General features: G+C 43.7%; 2 protein-coding genes across 2 annotated transcripts; both read left to right on the top strand.

The window, feature by feature from the left end:
• The first annotated feature begins 1677 nt into the window (after window positions 1-1677).
• LOC148816536 (C-type lectin domain family 7 member A-like) lies at window positions 1678-7451 on the top strand. The gene is made up of 6 exons (XM_088939987.1): window positions 1678-1847; window positions 2440-2556; window positions 4399-4560; window positions 4678-4826; window positions 5615-5724; window positions 6985-7451. The coding sequence occupies exons 1-6, from the start codon at window positions 1691-1693 to the stop codon at window positions 7154-7156; spliced, it is 867 nt and encodes a 288-aa protein (XP_088796113.1). The 5' UTR covers window positions 1678-1690; the 3' UTR covers window positions 7157-7451.
• Window positions 7452-8126: 675 nt separating this feature from the next.
• LOC148816535 (uncharacterized) lies at window positions 8127-26233 on the top strand. The gene is made up of 12 exons (XM_088940131.1): window positions 8127-8342; window positions 9119-9235; window positions 9943-10074; window positions 13804-13955; window positions 15606-15712; window positions 16282-16424; window positions 19159-19245; window positions 21984-22100; window positions 23431-23586; window positions 24230-24381; window positions 24490-24593; window positions 25405-26233. Exons 1-12 carry the CDS (start codon window positions 8207-8209, stop codon window positions 25568-25570), a joined length of 1569 nt encoding a protein of 522 aa, XP_088796257.1. The 5' UTR covers window positions 8127-8206; the 3' UTR covers window positions 25571-26233.
• Window positions 26234-27532: the final 1299 nt, after the last annotated feature.

The raw sequence follows: 27532 nt of genomic DNA, 5'->3' as shown, positions 1-27532 counted from the left end.
GGTGTGCACAGGAGCTGGAAATCCAGACAGATGATGATGTTGAATTAGATCATCATCCCCAGTACATTGGGCTCATTGTGGTCAAAAGATGCAATATTGCTGACAGAGATCTTTATATCCGGCAGTGCTGCAGAATATCTTTGTATCCCTCACTAACAAGCAAAACTGTAGATGCACAGAGATTGTGCGGTAGTGCTCTTAACTTTTTAAGACTCTGTGATATGAGGCAGCCGATGCCTAAATCTGTGAAACCAGAACAGAATTGGGAATAATATTCCAAAAGCTAGGCCAAACCTTCTTTACAAGATGGAACGTCCCCGCAGAAATCAGCTGCTTTAATCAATTAATAGTGAACATACAAATCAACTTAACTTATAGGTAGTCGTCTCTGCATTAGCAATGAGCCGCTTGTGAGAAGAGAAGAAGCTGATCTTTTTTAGGGTCAAAGCCCTATGCCTTGCTGTTCAGTCAGGTAGATTAGTTTGCTTGGGTTATTCATTTGCAAATACATATATATGATTTTTGAGTGTTGATGATCAAATAATCCTTTGCTAACTGCAATTTCTAAGAGCTATCAGCACATATTGAACAAAGCAAGTGGGACAGTATGCGTTTTCATTGCTCTGAATGTGTATCTTTTGTTTATTTCGTGATTATTTCAAGGACCTCCTGTACTCTGCAAGGCTCCAAAGGGCGCTCGATTCCTTTCACGATTCACGGCGTTTCCAAACGGTTTCAGGTGGTTTCAAATATTTTCTTTTGATCCTGTTTTTCCACTTCCTCTTATACTCTTTACCAAATACCCTTTCACCTTTGAAAATGCTGGTATGGAGTCAGTAAGTAAACACATGAAAACGAAACTTGTTTGTCCAAGAACTGCTTATTCTCGGAATAATCTAAATCATTAGACAGTGCACCCCAGAACATTTAAGAAAAAAACAATGATGGACAGAGACAGTAATAGGACTATAAGTATCTTTAGAAGGAGACTTGAGGTTGAGACTTTGGTTTGAGACTTGAGGACTTGAGGTTTGAGGCCTCTATTGCTATAAAATCTAATGTCTAAGTAAACTGATACTGTATTTTTCCATCAAATAAAGTTGTTGGTACCCAACAGCTATGTGCAACAGAGCCACTTTCCCAATCCTGATCTTAAATGTTATGACTAGGATTGATATTTTAATTCTGAATAACATCCAAAACATCCACAATAATGGCCAAGATGTGCTCAAGTATTTCTGCAACTTTCAAAATGGGGGGAGGAAGGGGGGTGGGGGGCAGCTTGTACTGTTTTGCTTCATTTGTTATCCATCCCAAAATGTCATCCAACCATTTCCCGAGGGGTCCCAGCATGGCTGAGATGATGTTCCCTGGATCTTCACAAGCCCTTAAGCCAATATTATTTGCAGCCCTGTTTAGTTCCTGTGACCTCCGCTCCCTGACGTCTCATTTAGCTTGGAGTAATTCCTTTTGGACTGTGAGAGCCCCTCACGGCAGATAAAAACGTTATCATGGATGGCGCAGGTCCTGCGGGAGACCACAAACTCAAAGGCAGCTTCAGCTCCCCCTCACAACTTCCTGTTGTCGTCAGCAGACGCGTCCAGGAAGCCAGGAATAGTTCACTGTGGAGAATCATGTGCCCAACATTGCGTGCAGATAAGCACTGGGGCAACTGCCTCCAATTCACACTATGGAGGGGGACCATGGCGCCTCCATGGGCGCCGATACGAACAAAGCCCAGTGTGCGTCACAGGAGGACATATACACTGAGCTTCTCGAAACGAAATACGATACGTACGCCACAGTGCGGGAGACTTCACGCAGGAGAGCAGAGGCGCAGAGCAGAGGTAAGTACAGAGAAGGAGAACTCCAGAAATCTGTTGATTAGTGCAACATGCGATTGGAGACTACAGAGGACAGCCTCTCTAGATTTGTACCTAAATAAGAATAGCAATTCCACTCACGAGTGCGACTAAAGTGAACTGCAGTTCCCCCACTCTGTCTGCACAGCATACTTGATAAGCAAATTCCTAGTTTTGATTTGTTCTGTCATTTGGTCGACTCATCCTTACAGAGCAGTGCAACAAGCCGTAGTTGCACTAAAATGAAAATGAGACAGTGACCTACAGGTCATCTGCAGTTGCATTCTCATGACCCCAGCCAAACAACCTGCAGTCCTCCTGCTGTGTGTTGACAGGGTGAGGTCGTAAATGGTCTGCAAATTGATAACAGTGCTGTAATTATTTTTAAACATAATTCCTTTGTGCACAGGTGAGTTATCTCCCACAAATATCTTGGCAGAGTGCATATTATTCCTTTTTGGACAGGAGTCTGCTGAGAGGGTTACAAGAAACTGCCACTTTATCTTGAGAGAGAAGCAGACTCCTTATGAGTCCCTTTTACTGTAACAATACAGTGTTGTGTGTTTATTTCCACCAGTGTCAATGTCCACAGTGAGAGTGGAGCCCAACCCTTCTCCCTACAGACTGTCTGCACTGTGCCTGGGGCTTCTCTGTGCTGTCTTACTGACCGTCATCATAGTCCAGTCAGCCTACTGTGAGTATAACACACCGTTGATGTGCATGTGTGATTATTCCATAATGGATTTGTATTCAAATGAACAGAGAAGATTACTAGGGGACCTGGTGCAAGATTTTAAAGTCCTCAGAGCATTGATAAAGTCACCCCAGCTACAGAATCAATGGTAAAACACACACCAAGTGGATTTCTTTACTCACAGGGCTGGGGCAGTATTATCGAATAAGTTACTGATCCATATTACTGAAGCTGCTTCCTGATTTATTCCAGAAAATGTCTGGATAAGATCCTAAGATCAATTATTTGTTAATTACCAGGCAGGCGAGATAGGCCGAATGGCATCCTCTTGTTTCTGCCTGTTTTCATATTCCTGTGCTAAAGATGAGTAAATAAATGCTCAGCCCGGGAAGAATTTTCTTGGGAGTCCTATACAGTCATAGCGGGACCCCTGCTTCCTTCATCCCACTTATCCAAATGATCTTTTTCACTGTGTGGAAGCGATGCATCCCCGTCATGAAGCAGAATCGAGTTCAGAGGTCCCAGAGAGGTCCCATTCCTGTTAGACATACTGTATATTGTAGGTCACTTTCCAAAAGTTTGGGGAAGAACTAGAAGTCATCGATTGGTGGAGCAGATGATTTCTTTAGTTCAGAGGTCCCTCACTTCAGCTGATGAAGGGTGTTGAGATAAAGGTCCAAATGCTCTCTAAATGACTTTTAACAGTTTCACAACCTCATCCAGATCATTTTATCCAGTTGTTTAAAGCTTGATAAGTTGATGGGGTGGGATGAGTGCTGTCAAGTCGGTGTCAGCTCATGGCGACCCTATGGACGAGTTCCACCGTCACTATCCATAGAGCTGTCGTGGCAGGAAACGGAAGTAGATTGCCAGGCCATTCTTCCGCACAGATAGTGCAAGTGTTGTTGCCTTTGTAAAGGAAACTTGATCCTCTGGCGCCAACACCACCCCCCCATGCAAGAAATTGTATAGGGCTAATAAAGTGATGTTATGAAAAAAAGGGTGCAGAGCAGTGGTTCTGTGGCTAAAGATCTGCGCCTGTGGCTGGAAGGCGCAGCCGGCAGAGGAATCCTACTCCGTTAGGCCCCTGAGCAAGGCCCTCAACCCCAACTGCTCCAGGGGCGCTGTATAAATGGATGACCCTGCACTCTGACCCCAGGCTTCTCTCCCTGTCTGTGTGTCTATGTGTCTCATGGAGAGCAAGCATGGGGTATGCGAAAAGACGAATTCCTAATGCACGAAATTGTATAGGGCTACTAAAGTGATGTTATACTGCTGCTGCCCAGTATGGGTTCTTAGAGAACCTTGTGCCCTACGTTCACTCACTGAATAAAGGCTGGGGTCAAATATGATGTCCTTCCTGCTCATATAACAATGTGTTCCTTGCAAGACGAGAATATGACCTGTTGTGGATGCTCTACCTCTACCTCTACCTGACAAGCCTGTGCCACATTGACTATGTGTGGGATGAGCTTGGTTGACATGTAGCCATCTAGGATTCTAGGCTAGTGAACAGGTACATGCTTGTCCAGATTCTGTAAGAGAAATGGGACAGAATCTCAGAATCATTAACTCTGAGTGTGAATCAAAGTTGGGTGGCTTGCATTGCTCCTATTGCCACTGGTGCTACCTGCCTGTGACTTTCCTGGAAGAGCTGTTGATAAAATTGTGTCCGTTCAACAAAATGTCAGGGCACCCGCTGCAAATATAAAGACTTAGGCGATTTGCGGAAAATGACTCTGTGAGTTGGCTGCAGTTAGAGGTGGTTCATGTCTTTTGTTAGTCGGGATTTTAGAAGGAATTAGAGGTGCTCACTTTTTCGATCTTGGGTGTGGCTTGCAGTGGTGAAGAACAGCAGAGACTGGGAGAGCAGGCTGATGAAGAAGGAAGAGGAGCAAAGAGGGATATGCCACAATGAAACACAGAGGTGTGACAGTGGCACGGACAGCTACATGGAGCAACTGGAGTCTTTCTTCTGCATGGACCCCTCCACGGGCCAGAGAAGTACATATCTGATCAAATAGTTTGGAGAAAGCGATGAGTGTGAAGTGGACTGTGGATGACAGCAGTATTAAACCAGGGGGATTCCCTGTGTCATTGTCTGTGTGTCTGGCTATGCAGAACAGAGCTGCTGTCCGATGGGATGGAAGGGAGGACACAGTGGGAGTTGTTACTACATAAATACTGCAGACAGAGGCTGGGAATCTGCACGCAGCTCCTGTTCATCACTCGGTTCTCATCTGGTAGTGATTGACGACAAGAAGGAACTGGTGAGGACAACACCCATCCCCATTAACACACACAGATAGCATTATGCACAGATGGAATGAGGTACATCAATGTAAAGAACTAAAAGAGAACTGCAATGCTATTTTTATCTATTCGGGGTTAGAAAGAATTGGCATTGATGACTGCATTTCAAACCACAGTGAAGGTAAAATACACAGTACTCCGTAGTGCGTAACATCTCCAATTCACATCATAAAACAGATTCAATTTCCAGGTATGCACAGCGCCATATTGCTGTGATTCAAAATGAGGCAAAAACAAATTTCAGTGAGGTGAAGCGGCCCTATTACATTGCAAAGAAGCAGGCTTGTAAACGCATCTCTTTTAATCCAATAGAAATATTGCTCTTGACTATGAGACAGTTATGCCGACAAATACAACTTACTTGTTAACTCTGCATGCAGATCGTGTTAGAACATTTCTGTGGCGAAATGTCTGCTGAATAACCTGTACTAAATCACTCATATGTTGCGTTACATTAGTCATTATGGTGACTAGTGAGCAGGAAGGGCTGCCATAGCAATTCTCGTATACTCTCACTCTCGCCTCTGGTGAGACCAGCGGTTTGCAACAACATGACGATTATACACTACTTTCAAAAAGTTCACAATTCAGAATCTGTAAAATTTTGCGATAGCATCATTTGATATATTTTGTTACAGCAATTAAATAAACAGTCTGAGAAATTAGCGCTGCAGGTCCCCTTTAAAGCCTACTTGCCATGACTGTGTATCCAGAGTAAACCAGCCTGCTGTGTTTGTCTTTGCAGGACATGCTGAGCACTTTTATAAACTCGGGTTATTACTGGATCGGGCTGAGAAGGAAGAACATGAGAACCTCATGGAGCTGGGTTAATGGCAGAACTCTGAATACAACGCTGTAAGTTCGGAGATGATGCAAGTCAGTCAGCATACAGTGGCTTGCATAAATATTAACCTCATTCTAAAGATTTTCCTTTGTGTTAAACTACAATAACAGATACTCACTTTTAAAAATGAATAATTTCCTTAACTGGAGTGCCTATGCCAGCAAGCAATGGGCATGAGACAGGATACACCCTGGGTGGGACACCAGTCCATCACAGAGTACACACAGACACAGACACACATGAGCTCACACCAGGGCCTGTTTTCTGAGAAGCAAATTAACCTACCAGTATGTCTTTAGCCTGTGGGGGAAAACTGGAGCACCCACAGGAAACCCACACGAACACTGGGAGAACATACACAATCCATGAGATAACACCCCAGGAATTGAACCCTGGGCTCCAATGCTATGAGGCAGCCATCAAGCTGTGAGCTGTGACCACTGCGCCACCATGCAACCCTCCAAAGGATGTAATTTAATTCATAATTCAGACATAATCCTGTAAACATGTTATCACTCTTGGGGACTTTTCAACACTTGTTTCAACTCTGTTTATATTTCTGTAGGCCTAGTGGCATTATCTGATGAGTTGCCACACGTTGCACAATGCCGTTACCCAACTGTGGATGTTGGATGTTTGCTTGTTATGCAGTAACATTAGTTTTTTACAGGACAGGGTTGTTAGCCTTGTGCCCAACCTCCAACATGGAGGACCTGGTGCCCCGACTTGAGACATGAACCCACTACCCTGAGATTATGGGTCTCATGCTCTACAAACAGAGCGGGCCCTTTCCAAATAACTTAGGATTGAAATGTATTAGGAAACAATTCATTTCTATGCAAGAGCTATTTTTTCAGTAATGCATAAGTACTTATGTGAAGTTGAAAGTTAAATGTTGCCCTTTGTTTCCAGAATTATTTCAATGCCTAATGAGATGCTCACACTGTTACACATACTCACACTGTTGGGGCGCTGCGGTGGCTCTGTGGCTAAGGATCTGTGGCTGGAAGGTTGCCGGTTCGTTTCTCGCTGCCGGCAGAGGAATCCTACTCCGCTGGGGCCCTGAGCAAGGCCCTTAACCCCAGCTGCTCCAGGGGCGCCGTATAAATGGCTGACCCTGCGCTCTGACCCCCAGCTTCTCTCTCCCTGTCTGTGTGTCTCATGGAGAGCAAGCTGGGGTCTGCGAAAAGACAAATTCCTAATACAAGAAGTCGTAAATAGCCAATAAAGTGACCATCTTACTGTGACCCCAGTCTTCCTCTCCGTCACAGGCTCGTAATTGACGACGGCTATCCGGGTAATTGCATTGTCGTACATTGGAGAGGGTCGGAGTGGAGAGTCCATTCGGATTCCTGCAGCCAGCACTTGCACTGGATCTGCGAGAGGACCCAGCCCCAGCTCTGCAGGACAGGGATCGAAGGAGAGAAGAAAGAGAACCAGTGACAGAGAGGGGACGAATGAGCAGGAAGAGGAGTGAGTTGTGGAGGAAAGTGTATCCAGAGTGAATGGGAGTGAATGAGTGAGATGCCGAGAGACACGCGCAGCAGACATTTGTAAACTGAGAAAGTGTTAATGAACCCAGTGCAGGGGTTTTGTAACCTAACAATCAGAGACCTGTTTGATGTTTCAAGCAATTTAAAAAAAAATGTATTTCCTCATGTTCTATATAAAGGAGTGTATAATTGTGACCCAGTCAAGCTGTTTGTGAAAAATAAAACTGTCAGAGCTCCTGCCCCGATTCTCTGGTTGTGGAATGTTATTACTACTAGGCCTGTCTGAGAAAGCAGATATACGGTATTTCAATGTTTTTAGTAAGGAGCCCTGAGATGGACAACCCTAATAGAGCTCAGGATTTGCATTCTTGTTGCCCTTACAGCATCAGGCATTGCTTAAAGCTGCATGAAGTTTGGCATTAATGGCATTTGCAATGAAAGTCTGGGACTCTTCCCCTCTGTCCTCTGCATCTCCAGATGGTTTCACCATGCTAGTGGGCACTATTGTTTGTAGCTGTGCTACACACACATATTTATGGTCCTATTTTTTGGTGCTGTTTTTATTGAGTTTTCCAAGCTCTTCTCCAGTGAAACTGCTAATGGGCCAAAAACAGACCCATAACAGAACATGTTCGATTTAGAGGAGGTTCTGTTTCATTTACATTGTGGGAACTTTTGCTTCTCATCTTTGTCAGGAGTTATTCACCTTACCCAGACATTGCCTTGGATTTTGTTCAAGGCAATTGAGAGTGACATACAGTATACTCCTGCAAACACTCACACAAATGCACGGATCCACATACAAACACAATAATATGAATATTCTTATAAAAGCATTTCTGACTGTTGCCCAACTTCCTGTGTTGTGAGAGGACGACTCCCTATTTCAGCTTCTACGGGAAAGAGACTCAACCTTTAGACTTCTAAGTCTTACTCGGTCTAGGCACTCCAGAGAGAGTGTCCAAAAAAGTGGAAGGAGAGCCTGTGTCTTCATGAGAAGATGGAAAAAGATGTTCCAGACGCAAGTGAATATGAGACACCTGAAGGCGTATATAGTGGACTGCTGGACCCTGAAAAGAATGTGTACTGCACAGTGGACAAAGCTACAGCCAGTCACCTAGGATCACAGAAAACCAGTGAGTACAGAAAAACAGACACTGCAGTCAGTAGAGAATTGTAGACAGATATCAAGGTCTGTAGAATACACAATGCAAGTGTTTGTCTTGCAAACTGGACCTTTTGCTAACTGGTAAGTAGTTTATAGACTGTAAGCTCGTACTCTGGTAAGGCAGCTGTCTTCGTGCACGTTAGTTTTAGTTTAGCAACGATTTGTGGATTCTTTCTATCACAGGGAATGTTTTACAGATGAACTTTCTTCTGTAAACCCTGACACATCTTCATTGTGATTGATCCTGAACTCCATGAGCCATTTCTGTCTGTACTGCCTGAATTTCCTGTAGGATAGAATTGGATCTGATGGAGAAAAGATCACCTCCCTGTGATGCGTAATGTCTAGTAATGTTTTGGCTGCCCTGTGGAGCTTTGTCGTCTCTCTGTTTGCAAGCACACTGTTATGGAGGCTCGCTGAATTAGCCAGGGGAATGGTTTTGCCATGCAGGGTTGTGTTTGTAAGCATCAGGAAAGGGGCTATGATTCAGACTTGTGAAGGGAAAGATGGATAATGGGATGTTGTGTGAGAATAAATATGAGCTCAGGTGCTCTCTGTTTACACCAGGGTGGCTCCAGAGACTATGGATCCCTTGAAACACCAGCTCAGTCATCAGAAGGCAATAACCAGGCTAAACCAGGCATCTCCAGTCCTGGTGCTTGAGGTTCGGTGTGTGAAGTTTCAGTTCAGGTTTGAGTTAGCAACATGGGTCATCTCATTATTGGCTTCATTTTTTCTTGCCAGTGTTTGTGTCCACAATGAAACCCGAGTCCAGCTGCTCTCCCTACAGACTGGCCACGGTGTGCCTGGGGCTGCTGTGTGCAGTCTCACTAACCATCATCATTGCCCTGTGTGTCCACTGTGAGTATAACACACTGTCAGACCGTGTGTGTGTCATTCATAAACAAGCATACGGTATGTTGAATGTTCCTACACGTCTTTCTTACTAAGAATATTAGTAGAATATTAATATTTGCAGTCATGCTGGTCTGTGTGAAAAATCCTGTGGTTTGTAGGATTGCTAGGAGATTTCAGGACTTGGAAGATTTGTTTATTCTGAGGTTGCACCTATTATACTGTATGCCTCATGGACTTGTTGTCGTTTAAATAGGCCAGGTCGTTGTAGGGTTATGATGACAGACTTCTAAGGCTCTGGTCATAGTAGGGATGTGATGACTCTGCTCTGTGTCTTCCCTCGTCATTGGCTGTAATAGCACAGAACCTTTATGGTGCATTCTGTTACCACTCGGTGTACTGGACTTGACACTGGTGTGGAGCTGTGTTTAGGGTGCTGGAAACAGAACAGGAAGGTTGGGGGTTCAAATCCCAGCTGAGACACAGCTGTTATGTCCTTAAGCAAAGCACTTGACCTGAATTGCTCCAGTGAAATACCTAGCGTTGAAAATGCGAGTTGTTTTAGATTAAAGTATCTGCCAATTTCACGAGCAGTTAATTTGTATGACTAGATGGATAGAAGCAGTAGTAGTCAGCATAGTCATCCATAATGTGGCTGTATATTCATGTTGGTGTCGGTGTCCGCGTTCCCTTTGTTTTCCTCCTATATCTAGACAATGGAGTGTGTGATCAACCCTCCTCCCAGAATAATTCCCTGTGGATGACGGAACTGAATCAGCTCCAGCTGAAGTACAGCAACCTGAGAAAAGACCATGACAAGTTATGGAGAGAGGTCACTGAGCTGAGTGAGTGCTTTCCTCTGTCTGATGCCTTTAGATGCACACAAAGAACCTGCGTTCTGTTATTACTGTACTCAGTATGAAAAGAGAAACTCACGATCAAGTTCGAAATGATCTCAAGTTTTGACATTTCACAACAAGTGTGGTTAAGGCTGCTGTCATGTGTTTTACAGCTTGTTCTTATTGCACTTGTGTGGATCAGATAAAGGTCTTTACACATAGCAGTCTCACTCTCTCTATGTTGGAATAAAAGATGCTTATAATGCACACTGTCACGGTTGTATCCATTACTGTGATGTAAGCGTTTTTGCTTTGGGGGCTTTACACGGTTTCTGCAAGCTGTTTCAATTTTATTATAAGCAACAGCCAGAAAGAAATCATACTTATTGAAAGGCATTTCCTTGGCAGTTTGAATGCTTTTGCACAATTTCAACACCAGGCATGTATTTCATCATCTTACTGTATGTATTTGAAGTAGCAATGACAAAAAAAAAAAGTGTTATCGCTCTCCCAGCAACAGCACAAGCCTTACTGCCCTACTTTCCTAGCAACACCCCTTTATACAAATAAAACCCAAAATGTGACAATCTTCACATTTCAATTAAACATCGTTCGATGGATTAGTTTGATGGACACAGGTGGATTACAGGTACATACATCACAATTGTCATGTCATGTCATTTCCCAAACTGCAGCATGGTAAGTTTGTTCTGAAGAGCTTTTTGCCATCAGAGACGTTGCCCAGGGGTCACTACGAGGAAGTAGCTCTTCTTGACCCCCAACCACCTGCTGCACGATGCCATCTGCAACCAGAACGCCACGATCCTCCAACTGGAACACCGGCACTCACCTTCTAACACAATTAGGCGCCTCATGGAAGAAGCAAACAACGATAATGGCGCCAACTGGGCTAACAAAAAGTGGCAAGACGCATGGAATAATAACAACCACAGATTGAAACAGTATATTAAAAAAAGCATCTCACAAACCCGCTGGAAATAACCTACCCAGACAAGCCCGGGTCAAGCTGAACCTACTAAGAACTGGACATGGCCGTTTCCGGGCCACCCTACACAAGTTGGGTCTCACTGATGACCCCGTTTGCGAATGCGGCGACAGCAAGGAGCAGACGGCTGACCACATTCTATACTCTTGCCCTCACCAGCTGGGCTGAGGCACCTGACTGTGACAATATAACTATGTAACTTCTGCATGTTAAGCTCATACCAATATATATTCCCAAACTGCTTTATACCATACTGTGTCGCGGGAAGCCGGAGCCTACCCAGCAAACAATGAGCGCAAGGCAGGGTACACCCTGGATGGGACGCCAATCCATCGCAGGGCAAGAGCAAGCCAGTCATACATGGGGACAGTTTGGAGGCCACAGTAAAGGCTGAGGGGGCCCAGACACTGGGATAACCCTACTCTCGAGAAATGCCCAGGGATCTTTAATGACCACTGAAAATGAGGACCTCGGTTTAACATCTCATCCGAAAGACGGCGCCCACTACAGTATAGTGTCCCCGCCACTATACCGGAGCATTAGGACCCACACCAACAGGAGGGTGGGTGCCCCCCACTAGTCCCACTAACGCCATTTCCAGAAGCAACCGTAGCTTCCCAGGAGTCTCCCATCTAGGTACCGACCAGGCTAACTCCTGCTGAGCTTTAGGTAGCCAGTTGAGAGCTGCAGGGTGATATGGCTGCTGGCAAATTGTTATGTATAATAATTTCTTGTCTTCCAATGTATTATACATACCAGATCCATCCATTTTCTAACTGCTTCTTCCAAGTCAGGGTCTCCAGGGGAGCCAGAGCCTATCCTGGCAAGCGAAGGATGCAGGGCAGGTTATACCCTCAACAGGGCGCCAGTCCATCGCAGGGCACACTCTCAGACACAGACACTCACACCGGGGCCAGTTTTCCCAGGAGGCAATTAACCTACTAGCAAGTTTTTGGACAGTAGGAGGAACCTGTGGGCACCCAGATTAAACTCACATGAACACGGGAAGAACATGCAAACTCCACACAGACAGCACCTCGGGTCCAGAATTGTACCCGGGGTCCCAAGACTGTGAGGCTAACCCGCTGACCCTGCACACCAGATGCATTCCATAAACAGTTGTGTTGTCCTCTTATGCACCAGATACAGTATATTGGAATATATTCAGTATACTGGTGGAAAAAAGAAACACCACATTTTCTGGAATGAGAAAACTATAATTATGGCTTATGTACTTTCACAAAAAGGTGTCGATTTGTTTTAAGCCCTCTGACCAGCAATACACCTTGTGCAGGGAGGCATTGCAACTTGCCAATCACACAAAAGCTCGTTAGGTGCACTTTTACCCAACGAGGTCCAGGTGGAACAATGCCTGATCAGGTCACCTTTAAAAAGGCCTTAATTCAAAGCTTAGGTTGCTGCAAGAAAAAGGCCACACTTAGTCACTTATTGTGCATTCCATAATGCCTCGGATGTCACCAGAAGCAAGGGAGAGGGCCATTGGCATGCTGCAGGCAGGCATGTCATGCGCCAGCGTTGCCAGACACTATGGAGTAAGTCGTTCCACTGTGTCCCGACTGCAGAGAATGTTTTAGCAGACCGGCAGGACAGATGATCGTCCAAGATCCAGTCGCCCTCGAGTGACCACACCAGAGCAGGACCGACACATCAGACTGGTCCATCTGATAGAGCGTTTCAGATCTACCACCTGTACTGCTGCTGAAACTGCCAGCAGACACAATGCCCCCCTCAGTGACAGGACAGTGAGGCTCCATGCTGCTGGCCTTAGAGCAAGGCGACCTGTCAGAGGCCCTCTGCTCACACCTCCTAGACGTCACCCCGACTGGCCTGGGCCAGACAGAGGCTGCGATGGACTCGTCAGCAGTGGCATCAGGTCCTCTTCACGGATGAGTCACTCTTCAGCCTGTTCCACGCAGATGGGAGGGCCAGAGTGTGGAGGAGGAGGTGTTGCGTTACACAACAGATGAGGTCTACAGTATATTGAGATTTATTGCCGGAGGCCAGCTGCATGGCGACCTCTAGTGGACACCTTCCTGTCATTGCAGTTCATTCCTGGAGTGCCCTTGCAAAAGAAGTAAATGTGTTTGCTGGTGCATGTAGCAGAAAAAAATAATACACTTTACCATAGGATGGGAAGCTTGATGAAACTATCTGTGCAGACGATTTCTGCACATGTGTTGAGATGTCATTTCTGTCCTTCAGAGATTGCAAGGAAAAGATCAAATTGCAACAGCCCAGGGTAATGACCATGAATCTCTCCCAGCCATGCTGCTGCAGCTGGTACCCTGGTTTCTTTCAGGAAACAGCTGGATGAGATCCTGGGGTCAATCAGTTACTAACTAGGAGATGGGCTGGACATGCTGAAGAATGTCCTCTTCTCATTATTAACTGTTCTTAAGCTCTTAAACTCAACCTTTAAGAAAAAAGGTTCTGATTGTCAGGAAAAATACCCAGTGCCTTCATGGGAACAGGTACCCTTTTCATTTTCCAGAAAAACAAAAAATGTGAAATCAAGGTCCTTAATTAAATCCCTAACAATTATAAGTGTAAGAAGGGTAGAATGTCCGCCAATTATTTCTAACCTTTCTTAGGTCCGTAAATATTATATCCATAACATCTGTTTGTGGAGATGACATTCCTTCTGTGCATCGTGCTGACTTAGGCAGAGATGGAGAGGTACTGATATGAGCTGCTGTCGTCTGTTACAGACAGAGTCTGCGAACCCTGTCCTCGGCGCTGGAAGCTCTTCGACTCCAAGTGTTACTACTTCTCTGCTGATAAACGGAACTGGACTGACAGCCGCACTGCTTGTAGGAAGCAGGGAGCTGACCTGGTGATTATAAACAGCAGAAATGAACAGGTAGGAGTCTTGGATTTCACATCGGACAGCACTGTATTCCCCATGTTTGGATTCCTGTGTTTGGTGGAACATCCCATTGTCCCACACTCTGTTTCTCTTTACTGTTCTCTGCTCCCTGAAAATATAGCTGGGTATAAGGTGGAAAATTATATACTTCTAAGTTTAAAAGTGTTAAGAGGGTCTCTGTGAACTATGTACACACTTTTCCTGCAGAAGCTGCAATATTTTATAAGGTGGACAGAACTGGTTTGAACTGGAATGGAAGAATGCAGAACACAAGGGCTGCTATGTAATTCTATACTGTGTTATATAGGAATGCGTGCTGCAGACCTACAGTAAGTAACCAATTGTGTTAAAAGAAGTGATCTTTAGCAAATAGGGAGGTGGGAAGATGTGTGTGATTTTGGAACACTGTATGCACAGGGAAGCGTGATAGAGAACAGGAAAATATTTACGGACTATTGTAGTTTAATTACCTTGAGAAAAATACACAGGGCATCTCTGGGTGTTTTGCTCCCACGCGCATGAAATAAAAACATCTTTTAACTTCTGAGACAGACCCCTGACTGTCTTTCAAGGGGAAGCAGGGGAAAAATTCCTCCAACAAAAGAGTGTGCCATTCAGTTTTCGATTTCATTCATTTCCACTGAGAGGATGTCTGCTTGTCTTTGAGGTATGTTTTCTCTTATGCAATCTGAAGTCCCAGAATAGACCCCCCCCCTTTCCCTTATTTCTCTGTATGATGCAAAGGAAAACTGAGTGCCAAAAACAACAAAAGAACAGAAATCGAAACACTGCATGGAGTATGACTATTTATATCCTCACTTTGCTGTTTCTGAACTGCAAAGAGTGGTCGTCATTGTTTTAGGAATTCAGATCTGGATTTGTTAAGAAAAGAAAATTCCTGTTTTGATAGGAATCCCAATCCTAGTGCTGCTGGTTTTTGTTTCTTTCCAGCTTTCCTTTACCCCACTGCGCATTTGATTCATTTCATTTGACATTTATTTTGAACTGTTCCCAGCTCTTAAACATGCAGGCGGTTGCCTTTAACTATCCATCCGGCCAGCGCATTTCAAAGTCAAAATACAATCCCAGACCTGTAAGTAAAAAAAAAACCCAAACTTGTCACTTTTCCAATCAAGCAACTCATTAGTTCAATTAACGCTCCAATTAGGTAATTAAGCTCGGCTGGAATGAAAACGAGCAGAAGAGGTTTTTGAAATTTCCCTTAAGTCTAAACAAAACAACTTGTTAATGAGCCCAATACCATTACTAAATTGATACTGCCCCTAATTACCATGTGGGGACAGACAATGCAATAGTCTTATGCGAATTAAAAAAAACCACTTTTTTTCCCAATTTTGTTGGAATATACCTCTCATTTCCTTATTTACACAATTACATCATCTGCTGATTAAATAAATGGGCAGGCTGTTCTCCATTCCTCCAACCTAGGAACGCATTAGATCACCTGTCAGTGCAAATTAGAGATCCTCTTTTCTTCAAGACAAGACGCAGAGCTTTCAACCCGGATAACTTCAAATTATCCCCGGAGCCTTTTTGGTTTTCAAAATTCACTGAGGATTACAACATTTTCCAATCCCATTTTCCTTTTTAAGGCTTGAAAGTAACCTGATGTCTTGTGTTTAGGAATTCATTACGAACCAAACTAATGGAAAATCCTACTGGATTGATCTGAATGATATGGCTGAAGAAGGCGTCTGGCGCTGGGTGGATAATCGTTCTTTGAATGAAACGTGAGAGAAGTACAGTATGTTTTTTTGTCTTAGTGGGGTGGGGTAAACAGGGCTTTTAGTGGATTGACGATACCTACACTACTAAGTGGTGACCTCTGGGTAATGGAGAGAGGGTCAGTAGGAGGGAGAGACTGTGCCTCTAAGAAACAGAGCCAGAAAGATTGAGATTTCAGCTGTCACAGGATATGTAACTAAAAAACGCAACAGACTCACACATTGAGGTAGACTGAGAAAGACAGATGCAGAATCCATTCAGAGAGCTTTAGACAAACCCAGCCAAATCTAAACACTGAAGTGTGCTCATGTGCTGCACATTGGTGGTAATAGTGGGATTCCACATTACCTGTGAAGCGCTTTGAGTGGAATGTCCAGAAATGTGCTATATAAGTGTAAGCATTTCTTCTTCTTCTTCTTCTTCTTATTATTATTATTATGTGTGCTGGTTCTTGGAGGTGACAGAGAGCAGTGGATCTCGGAGTCTGAAGCTGTGTTCCAGTATGAGTCTCTTAGCTCTTTGTCTGGGCTGTGTGACTGTATTCAGGCTGAAGCCTCATTCTGCTCTGTTGCAGGTACTGGAATGACAAGCAACCCGATCTTCCCTCAAAAAAACAGGACTGTGTCTTCGCCAACCCCAAAGCCAAAGGCCTGAACACCTGGCATGACCAACACTGCAGCAACAATATTTCCAGGATCTGTGAAGTTAATGCAAAGAGTCTCCACTCTTAACCCTGCCTCTGTGGGTAACCACAGCTGGGTGTGCTGGCCTGCACTGCGAAGAACAGTATTCCGCTTCTTGAATTTTAACTAATGTAAATTCATCTTATCATTTTGCATCAAATTCAGCATTTCTGCTTTGGCTCTGCATGGAGTCTAGAGTAAAAATATAATTCTCCTTTCTGACTCATTAAGTACATGAGAGTATTGGAGACTACGAAGGATTTCAGTCCATCTGTTCAGTAAATCAAACCGTGTAGTTCAGTATCATCTTCCACAAACATGGCTGGAGAGCTTGTTCCACACTCCCACCACCCTTTGTGTAAAGAAATGCCTTTTGTTTTCTCAGATTTAAATGTATTCTATGGGTGGCTAAGCACCAGCTTTTCCAAAATCATGTTTAACCACTCTGTCTCTAGACGTTGAAATCCTTTTGCAGTATTCTACTGCTCTGTATCCTGATTGCTAAAAGGTTTTCCAAAGGGCATAAGGAATCGTTAAACCTTTGACATTTGAAGAACTAAATTTAAACCTGTTTTTGCACTTTAACATCTTAGCCATTTTTAATTTTGGCTATGTGTATGTTTTTATCTTTCATTGCTTATTTATTTTATCCGGTTTTATTCCAAGGAAGGGCTTATGTCTTTGTGTTGCATGAAAGATGCTACATGTGTTTAATTTAGATGTAGAAGGTGCTGTAGCCTTTTCTGATGCAGGCATTTTGTGATTATTCTCCTAATGTGCTATTTCAAATTAAAGAAAGCTAATGTAAAAACAGAATGCTGTTTTGCAATCGAAATAAAGGCAAACTTAGCATTGCATATTATACGTTTTCTGATGCTGAAACTGAAATTGAAAATAAATGCGTTTTGCAAAGAGAAGTATGTAAAACGTACAGCTGCAAGATCACAGCAGGAGATATTTTCACAAGGTTTACTTGAGGTTTTGGGAGACCTGGTTACTGTTGTAAAAAATAAATTACAGGAAAAGATTTCATTGTGTCAGGTTGTCCCATGGAATGACTGTAATGATGCACACTAGCCACTAGCTGCCAAAATATGGCTGAGAAGGCATTTGAGAATTAGTTTAAACCTAGTGTTCTGAGTCAAAATTGTAGTTGGTTGGATTTTTACAGTACGTTGCTGAGAGGGAGTTCTTATGTTAAAAAAAAGTCAAGTTTTAAAACTTTTTTTGAGGCTTGGAGCCCTCGTGGACTTTAAGCAGCTGTTACCGGTGTGTTGTGTGCTTATGGATTCCCTGAGCCACTCTTTTAGAAGAGTCTACATCAAAATCTAACAACACAATGTGTGTCTGTTAGAAAAATAGTTTGAGCGGGGAGCTGTTGGTGTGTACTGTAGGTCACGCTAAGGAAATTTTGGAAGCTAATTCCACAGTGGAATCAGGAGTCAAAATGAGAAAAAGCCACGTTTCCGCTGCTTCTTCGTGTGTAAAGGTAAGAGATAACAGCAATGGCGACATGAAATTCTGGAGCAAAGATAATCGGGTGAGAATAGGCTGGATTTTCAATTTTAGTTTCAGTAGTGACTTCTAATCAGCACAAAATAGTGATAACCCAATCACCCCGGTGTTTACTGGTATGGGGGGTATGTCTGCAAATAACTTCCGTATTTGAAAAGCAATCGGACATTTTGCCATATAGAGCAACTGCAATTCTGTGGCTAAAAAGGCACAGGATTGCATTATAAAGCCAGTGTCTGACTTGGTCTTGTTTACATTTATTAACCTAGAACAAAAGTTCACCAAATATAAGATACATGTGAAACATCTGGATTTTAAACAGTTACGGTTTGTTTTGTATTTGTATCTTGAGTCATCTTAAATGTATTTCTAAATTTCTAAAAGCTTTTATCAGATATTTATTGCTTTCTGTAGGCTTTCTTGAATAAAAAGAAGACAATTTGTTCATTTATGTTGAGGAAATTAGGGTAATTGAAATTAAGTCCAAAGAATCTGGTGATTTAGGAGTGACATATACAAATCTATTGGATTGGGACTCTCTAGGAGTCCCCTATCATATACAGTAGACTGAGCCTGTGTATCAGTGCACAGAGAGTTGGTGGTATAGTGTGATTGTATCTTGGTGTGCATGTATTGATGTATACAATGGATGGGTCATGTTACAGCATTGACACCAAAAAAGGAGAAGTGGTTGAGTGTGAAATAGAGGAGGAATTCAAAAAATCTTACACAGTATCTCTGCGTAAGGACTTTTCCTTCCACTCTTTCTTCCTGTTTTAAGTAATATTTTGTATGTGAATCTGCAAAGTATACCAGCTTGACAGTTGTTCCTGCCAGTCTGTGAGCCAGCTCAGCTTCAGATTGCCTGGTCATCAAGCACTCGGTTGCTCGGTCAGTCGGTTAGTGGATCAGAGTTTACCAATGCCCGAGGAGCTTTCTTACTCATCTGTGAGGTTCACAAAAAACTCCAGCCCCAGAGGACGAGGTGAGTCTCTCAATTTTGCAATGCAGTTTTCATATACTGGCGTGTCTCACTGAAAATGGTTGCTTTCTTGTTTCAAATTTAAGGCTCCACTATATTGTCTAGTCAACATGTCAGTATCTGTCATTTTGGAGTAGTAATAATTAGATGTAGTGTCCAGTCCAGCAGTGCGGCTATATTCAATTCTCTCCCTGTCTGAATGGTATTAACAGACAGCAGTGTCCAGCCAGGCCCTTTGTGTATTCACCCTCACTTCCCTTCTCTCTCCCAGTGAGGGAAGATGAGGTGACCTATGCAGAAGTGAAAACAGCAAGATTTCCCCCAATCCAGACGTCTCATCCTCCTCCTCACCCAGCAGGTCAGGCAACCTCTGATTTAACCCAGTTCTTTTTTAATTGCACCGTGCCGACTTAAAACACCAGTTTCCACTGTGAATCCAGGGCCCTGGATGAAACTGGACTGCAGCTCTTTGGAATAGCTGTATAATTCTTAAAACTGCTGAACGCTGGATAAGTGTGGATTCTTGCAAGATTCATCTACATTATAATCACAGTTACAGCTGTGTCAACAGCTGTCTGTAAAACTTTCCTAGATGGTGAATTCTGCTCCTTAATATTGTGGAACAGTCAGACATAATGCTCACATAATCTAATGATTCATAGGTGTTTTGTAAAAGCTGGTGTCAGCGCAAGATTCTCTAGTTTAAATAATTTGGGGTAGGAGTCCTTCTCCTTTATTTTAACATGCAGCGTTTCTTTACTAATAGAAATGTCATCAGGTTTGCAATATCCGTGACACCAGGAGATATGACTGCCTCCGTACCGATGCTTGAAAGTTTTTCAGTTGAAATAAGGAACACTTTTGCAGCTGAAATACAGAACAGTCAACAACAACAAAAAAAAAGAAAGAAAATCAAAATACTTAGCTGAGCTTTTCAAAACCTGGAGAACAAGACGGAAAATTGGGAAGGAAGTTCTGCTGCTTATGGGGATTTAATGGTGCTACTGAAAAGTTAAAGGAATACGCAGATGTAAAAGTTAGGGATGTGCTTTTTGTCTGGGAATAATCCAGTCAAAGTACAGTCCTTGCCCTCGACTAGCATTCCGACTGCTGAGATAGAGCAGTCTGTATTCAGTCTTCATAGTGCACCTACTGGTCCGGGCAGAGGACACCGCACAGCTATCAGATTGACAGTCGCAGCTCTCTACTGCAACAAGTGCACCTCCATCGTGTTCCATGCCACATCTGACACTGAGGAGCCCCGGCAGATAGTGAGCACAGTAGACTGTAGCAGCAACAGTAGTAAATGCATCTTTTCCACAGCCATCAGTACTGACAATATGCTGAGCCCCAGGATTGAGCAGCATACCGAACTCAAGGAAAAGGCTGCTGGCAAAACCTTGCTCCCCACCAGACCAGAGCCCTTGTCACTCCCTGCCTGCATCAGAGGACTGGATGTGCACAGAACCACCCAACCATCCTGAGCAGTGCAGTGGATCTAATGTTTCCACCTTATAAACTCTGCACTAGCAGAGGCAGAGCTGCCTTGCGACACAGCGCTGACGTCCAGCCCTCATCTGCCAGCAGCGATGAGTGGCTGTCTGCCCCACCGCCTTCCTCAGTCTGCATCAGTGTCGCCATGCAACGTCCCCTGCCTGGGCCTCAGCCCTGAGCCATGGGCTCAAGTCCCATCACCCCAGATGCTTATCCTTTAAGCCACAACTTTAAGAAAGATAAATCTACTCCCTGGTGGCTAATCTGGACAATGATTATAATTCACATTATGATTTTTTTTTCATGATGCATGTACCTTATAGATCTGTCTCACATATGCTTAATGACCCAACTTTAAATCAAGCAAACTGACCTGGGCTGGAAACAGAGATTGTTCTAAATAGTGCCAATACCAGCTTCAGTTTTGTAATTTTGTGATTCGTAATGAGAGTTTTCATCTTCCGTCAGACTTCAAATCAAATTCTGGAAGAGAACTGAATCCTTCCTAAAGGGTTTTGCTGTCTTCTGTGGGGGAAATTGGGGTTTCCTGCACTACTCAATCTAACCTCTTCTTGGTTTAGTGATGTTTTGTTTGAAATAGGGAAATCGGTTCGCTTTCAGTTGTCAGCCTCTGGTTAGAGAAGAAGATTTAATTCTGGGCAGGATTCCTTTGTCAAATAGGATGCAGGTTCCCTCTTTGCCTTTTAAAACATTTTAGGTTTAGAGTAGAGAGGTTGAAGTATTGGTTTTCCATGTTGTTGATACAGGCAGGGCTAAGATGTCTGATGATTTGTAAACATCTGTTTATGGCTGTAACTGTATTTGTGTTATTTATTGTGATAAAATGTGCTTGACCCATCTAGGTTTACCACTTGGTTATGACTCTATTATCAAGCTGTGATAGAGAATAGATAGCACTCAGTATTCACTAACTATAGGAGGTGAAATTATTATTAATTTTTATTATTTGCTGGCAAAGCGAGCTGTCATCAGGGACTGAATGACAGAAATGCACAAGAATATGAAAGTTTACTTATTCCTGTTTTGTTTTACAACTACTATAGTCACATTGAGCTGTGCATCTTCTCCTAAACCTGTACATAGAAGCAGTTCTCTTTGTCCACTACACTGGTATTGTAATTTCCTGTGAAGAGAGTGTTCTGTGCAGGCCAGAAGATAATTTGGAAATGTGTGGTGAACAAATTCTACCAGTTACTTGTGTAACAGCGGTTGTAAATTGGATATCAGAAAAGTACACAGATTGACGCTATAAATGAATGTTTATCAATTCCTGTTCAGTTTTGCCGTGGCAATACAGAGTTATTATGTTGAGAGAGTGCTGTCTCTTTGCTGGACCAGTGTTTTCATTTTCTGGTAAGAGTACTGTTGCCTCTCACCACACTTCTTTTCATGATTTGTACTCTTGCACAGCACTCTTTACCGTGAAAGCAGGGGTTTCGCACATTAAACTCTCCATGGAAAATTTTGGATTTGGCCAATTTATCTGCGTACACAGCACTGAGCTTCATACAGTGGCACCTGTTTGTTTCTTCAGTGTGCAACAGTACAGCGTGGTGCCACCTGTTCTCTTATTTCCACCAGAATCTGTGTCTGGAATGAAGGCGGAGTCCAGCCCTCCTCCCTACAGGCTGGCAGCTGTGTGTCTGGGGCTGCTATGTGCTGCCCTATTGATTGCCATCATAGCCTTGAGTGTCTACCGTGAGTGTAAAGCACACTTGTATGAACTGATGCTTGTTAACCTGAGTTAGGTTGTGTGACCATTGGTTAGATTTGAGCATTGCTTAACATGTGTTTACATGTATACAAATATCCTAGTGTTCTGAACTGTTTCTAGAAGGATACCTGATGTAAAAGGCTGTCTGAAAGACCAGAGCCAGGAGGTTTAAAATTAATTGCTGCCTGGCTGCCATTGCTGTTTATTGCACTAAGAAACAAAAAAAGCAAGGTCTTTACCAAATAGCAGTCCTAATGGATCAATTGTCTACATCAGGGATGACCTGATCTTGGAAAGCTGGTGAGTCAGCAGGTATTAATTTTAACTCGACTCTTAACCATGTAAGTCAGCTAAAAGCCAGCTAGTTGGCTAAATGGGACCCGTTTAACAGCTTATCCCAGCAAGTGCTTTAAAAAGATTGAGAAAACCTGCAGGCATTACCAGCCCAGGGTTGGTAACCCCTGAGCTTCATTTTAAGAATGTTCCAGGACGTGGCCTTACCCCCCTGAAAATTAAGCAGCTTGACATTGTGGTGGAGGGTGTGTCTCCAAATCCATGGTTGACTGTGATCAAATTCCAGCAGGGGGCAGGGCAGGGCTGCTCCTTTCATGCATAATAGACAGTAATGCAACAGTTTAGGGCTCAGGATCTGCGCCTGTGGCTGGAAGGCTGCCGGTTCAAATCCCGCAGCTGGCAGAGGAATCCTACTCTGTTGGGCCCCTGAGCAAGGCCCTCAACCCCAGCTGCTCCAGGGGCCCCCGTATAAATGGCCCCCAAGCTGCTCTCCCTGTCTGTGTGTCTCATGGAGAGCAAGCTGGGGTATGTGGAAAGATGAATCCCTAACACAAGAAATTGTATATGGCCAATAAATCTTAAAGTGATCTTACAAAGTAGTGGACATTCCTAGTACTCAATCCTTTGGAGGGTTACTGGGATGATTTCAGAAGGATTACTCGGGAAAGCCTATTTGAATTCTGTCTGGTACATTCCCACTGACTGAATGTCAGAAGTGTAATATTCTAAGCATATGAGTTCACAAAAGTGAGGAGGCCATTTGGCCTATGTGGTAGTCCTCTGTGTCTTTGGTTAAGTTTAAAAAATCTAGGCAAATTAGTGAACTTTAATTTGTAACCTTTGCAACATAGCCTAAGTTTCTGGTGAAGATCTACTCGTTCAGGCCAAAAATCTATATTCATGGATGATTACATCACAGCTTACATCACACATACTGAAAGACAGGCAGGTCCCCACAAACTTGCAAATCGGTGTCATTTATTTTTCCCTACAAACAATGCTTGTATCTCCTCTCCACAGACGGCACTTCCTCTCACAGTGCCAGGAAAGAGATCACTACCCTGACTGCAGCTGTTGGCCAATTACGGAACGAGAGGACCCAGTTCTTTACGGTCTTGTCTGAGAAATTCCCAATTCTACAACAGTACTGTCAAGTCGCAGAGAACGGTTCACAGGGTGAGTGTACAGGGCTTGTGTGTCCCAGCATGAGGTGAACTTGTGACATCTTGGGGTGCCAAGAGCGCAAGAGTGTACTGGTCTTACACCGGGAAAGAAGGAGATCTTTCCATGCATTGGAAGAATTTTCCCATTATGGGTGTTGTGGCACCACAGACGTACTGTAATAACGTGGTCCTACCTGGAAGTGGAAGGCGATTTAACATTAGTGTATTCCAACTCAGTTTGTTATTCCACACAGATGTCTTTATCCAGACAAGTAGTAGACTGTGGTCTCTCATTCCTAGGTCTGCTCTCCCAGACAATCCAAGAGGTCTGTTTGCTATTCATGATATGAGTACACAAAGCCTACTTTAGGGATTAAGAGGTGGATGTTGTTAAGTGAAAACACTTACCGAGCCATCTTCAAGCCCTAAGGCCTTCTGAGCTGCCCATGCTGTCCCAAGAGAACTACAGTTTTATGTGGGCAAAACTACAGAGGGTATAAGACTACAGCATACTTGATTCAAAGTATATCCCTTCTAAGCTTGCTTAACTGTTTGTCACATCTTGTACAGTGAAGACATGAGATATACTGATACACTGTTCTAGACACAATGCTGTACTGATAGAAACTGCTGTTGTCTGTTTTATCTTTATACAGAGTTTATCTGTAAAACATGTCCATCAAACTGGATAAACATGAACTCCACCTGTTACTACTTCTCTTCTGATGCAATGGATTGGAATGAGAGTTTCTTTTACTGTAGATTCCTGGGTGCTAACCTGGTGATTATAAACAGTGATGAAAAACAGGTAGGAAACAATGTGATTCTGTTCTGGAAAGAGAGAGAATATGTCTGCGTCGAGCAGTGTGCAAGAGCACCAGCTAAGGAATTTTGTAATTTTATGTTTTGTATTCAGAAATTTGTCTACAAACACAGTAAAGGAACCTCCTGGATTGGCCTGAATGATGCCGCAGAAGAGAAGACATTCATGTGGGTGGATGGCACTGAACTGACAAAAGGGTAAGAGTAGTGGCAGAGTCAGGTACTTAACTTCCACCTCACTGTAACGGGAGTCCAGGCTCCTGTGAAGCGTAGCTCAGGACCCTGAGCAGATGGTATCATCAGGAACTAAGTGGAGAAGGACAACAGGGAGGAGACGACAAGGATCAGGAGGGGTTGACAGACAGGGGGGCGTGACGGCGGTGATCCGGTGCTCGGGGGGGGCGCGGTCAAGGCAAACAATCCTGACAGTCCAAAGGGGGAATCTGGGGCGCAGCCCAGGGTCCAGGAACCGGGGGATCCATCCAAGACAGACAAGGTTAAAATCCGGAACGGGATCTGGAACAGGAGCAAGGAGTAAAACCAGGGTAACGAGGCCAGGCGCTCCGAGCCCTGGACTCAGACGGTCAGGATGCCGTGATGAAGCCTATGCCATTGTGTCTCTCCTGGACCCATTGGTACGTGGGCTTCCGGGCGTCCATCTCCCAGTGCTGAGCCAGGAATAGCGGGAGCGCCAGGCTTAAATAATGATAGACTAAACAGGGGGCAGGTGCACGTCATGAACTAAAATACGAAAGGGTCGGAGCGCCCTTAAGAGGAGGGATGACGACCGTGAAACTCACTAAATGAGATGTGCGCACACAGATGTTGAGGTAATGAAAATGAACACTATTTATCTAGTGACACACAGTGATAGAGAGGTAGAGCACATTTTTGGGAAGGTGAGGGGCACTGTCTACAGCCTGGCCTACCGAAGTGAATGTAGCTTGTGTCTTGGCGCTTCCTAGGTGCAATAATGTTCTGGCTGAATTGTGTTACTGTTCTGTTCCAGGTACTGGCAGGAAAAGCAGCCTGACAATTACAAGGACGAGGACTGTGTGACTATCACTCATGTAGCCAGCTTTCAGATGGCCTGGAATGACGTAAAGTGCAGCTCAAAGGAACGCTTTATCTGTGAAGCCACAGCTCTGGATCTTTCTGCTGACTCACTCTCCTGAGTGCAGCCACTGCAGCTACAGTACATGTCTTGTCTGTGTCATAGGAAAGACAGACCAGATGTGTATTGTAACGACGGCTGTAGTAAGCTAAAGGGAGAAAGGATTTGATAGTATCCTGATATATTGTATGTTGTTGTTGTTGTTGTAATTTCTGTATTTACTATGAAACCACAGCTACCTCAAAACCCTGGAAGGAAATTAAAACCCCTTTTAACATCAGGAGTAGTAGCTCCCATTTAGCATGTAGATGCTAGATTTTAGTGGAAGAAGGGTCCCGAAATACCGTGAATGTCCGCACCCAAGACAAAGTAATACCATTCAATACAGGACATCCACCCCAAAATGAAACGCAATACAAAACGCTGTGCACCAGATCCAGATTTTAAATGTGGAACTGAAGCACAGCAGAATCAAACCACAAGATGGCTGTCCTAGCTTTGACTGTTGATTGCTTCTCTATAGCTTAAATCCAAATGCTCCTTGTCTTCCCAAGATTGGCATTTCAAATAAATCCCTCTGCCTCCGTTACCTGTAATGTCAGTGGGCTCTCTCTGTTCTCTCAACAGCTCACTCTGTTAAGGGGCTTTGCTTGTGAATAGTTCACCTGTTGAGTAATTGGGTGACGGGTCAATATTTAGTTCCGCCAATAAAGCTTAGTAATTCTAATCATGTCTCTTCTCCATCTTAATTAGTTGGTCTGTACTTATATGAGACCTTGATATACCTGGATTGAATTGGCTTCATTGCTCTGTTCTGCTGACTACTGAGAGCTGATGTGAGGTGAGCGTTCTGGCGTTGCATCATCCAGGTGGGGCTGCACACTGGGGGTGGTAGTGGGATTCCCCATGACCTGTAAAGCGCTTTGAGTGGAGTGTCCAGAAAAGTGCTATATTATTATTATTATTATTATTATTATTATTATTATTATTATTATTGGGGGATAAGATCATCAGGTCAGCTCAACCCAGGTCCTTTGTAAATCTCGGAAATTAGCTGATCTGATCTTAAGCGACTTAAAATCAGGTTTTCTATACAGACAAAAGAGTTATCCCTTCAGGAAATGTTGTTCCTCATGGCAAACTTTCAGGGACTTTACTGTGATGTCCATGAATCGAGTGCTTTTTGAACAGCATCTAGAAAGCAAAATCATTTTTTTCTGCACAGAATTAGACCCAAAAGGAAGTTAACAAACAGCCTGTACTTCTACAGTCTATTCTTTATTTAATTCCACCACACTAATACTAGGAACTAGAAGAGCCTTATTTTGCTTTGCAAAGAATAATGTTCCATTGGAAAACGATGTAATTGACGATGCATTGTGAATGGGCCAGGTCCCAGTGGTGTGGTGATCCTGTGGTGATCCATAAGCCTGTGGCACCTAATGCTGAGCAGTGAAAGACACGGGTGCAGGCTGTCCTGCCCTTTCATTCAATTGAATAATTGAATTAATTGAAAATGAAAAAATTGGCACATTTAAATCAGCCCTCCATATACCTGAATAGCAACCTCGCCCCCTGGTGGCCATAGAACAAAATCTCACTTTCTATCAGATCATTTAATTGTTGCAACAACTTTAAATACCCAAAGCTTAAACTCATTTAAAAAGCGTCTTCTCATATAATTTGCATAATACTTCGACATCCAGATATTTTTAGATATGTTTTAGGGCTAACGTATGCATTGTATTTAAATGCACTTAAATGGATGAATGCGGACCTGGATATAATTACACCTGTAGAAGGCACAACAGCACACTCCAGACCACTGTGCGCCTGCTGCAGCCGGGAGAGCTGGCCGAGGAAACTGATTGTGAAAATTTACTTTTTTTATTGAAAGTGAGATGTGGCGCGAGAAATGAATGGACACGGTGCTGGTTTTCAAACTGTCCAATCAACGAGTTACAGTCTCCCACCCTCCCGTACCCTGTACCTTTCAGCCAATCAGGACGGGGCTGCCTGCGCA

The sequence above is a fragment of the Atractosteus spatula genome, chromosome 22 (genome assembly GCF_055471065.1).
Source record: "Atractosteus spatula isolate fAtrSpa1 chromosome 22, fAtrSpa1.hap1, whole genome shotgun sequence".
NCBI lineage: Eukaryota > Metazoa > Chordata > Actinopteri > Semionotiformes > Lepisosteidae > Atractosteus > Atractosteus spatula.
Note: the sequence above shows the minus strand (reverse complement) of the source record. Positions and strands in the feature narration are given on the sequence as shown.

What these genes read in the sequence shown, in the direction of transcription:
- LOC148816536 (XM_088939987.1), top strand. Translation starts at nt 1,691, where the DNA reads ATGGAGGGGGACCATGGCGCCTCCATGGGCGCCGATACGAACAAAGCC. An exon ending in CCCCTCCACGGGCCAGAGAA is followed by an intron (nt 4,561 to 4,677) that starts GTACATATCTGA and finishes CTGGCTATGCAG; the next exon opens with AACAGAGCTGCTGTCCGATG. An exon ending in TTGACGACAAGAAGGAACTG is followed by an intron (nt 4,827 to 5,614) that starts GTGAGGACAACA and finishes TTGTCTTTGCAG; the next exon opens with GACATGCTGAGCACTTTTAT.
- LOC148816535 (XM_088940131.1), top strand. Translation starts at nt 8,207, where the DNA reads ATGGAAAAAGATGTTCCAGACGCAAGTGAATATGAGACACCTGAAGGC. An exon ending in TCCTCCTCCTCACCCAGCAG is followed by an intron (nt 19,246 to 21,983) that starts GTCAGGCAACCT and finishes TATTTCCACCAG; the next exon opens with AATCTGTGTCTGGAATGAAG. An exon ending in GGCACTGAACTGACAAAAGG is followed by an intron (nt 24,594 to 25,404) that starts GTAAGAGTAGTG and finishes GTTCTGTTCCAG; the next exon opens with GTACTGGCAGGAAAAGCAGC.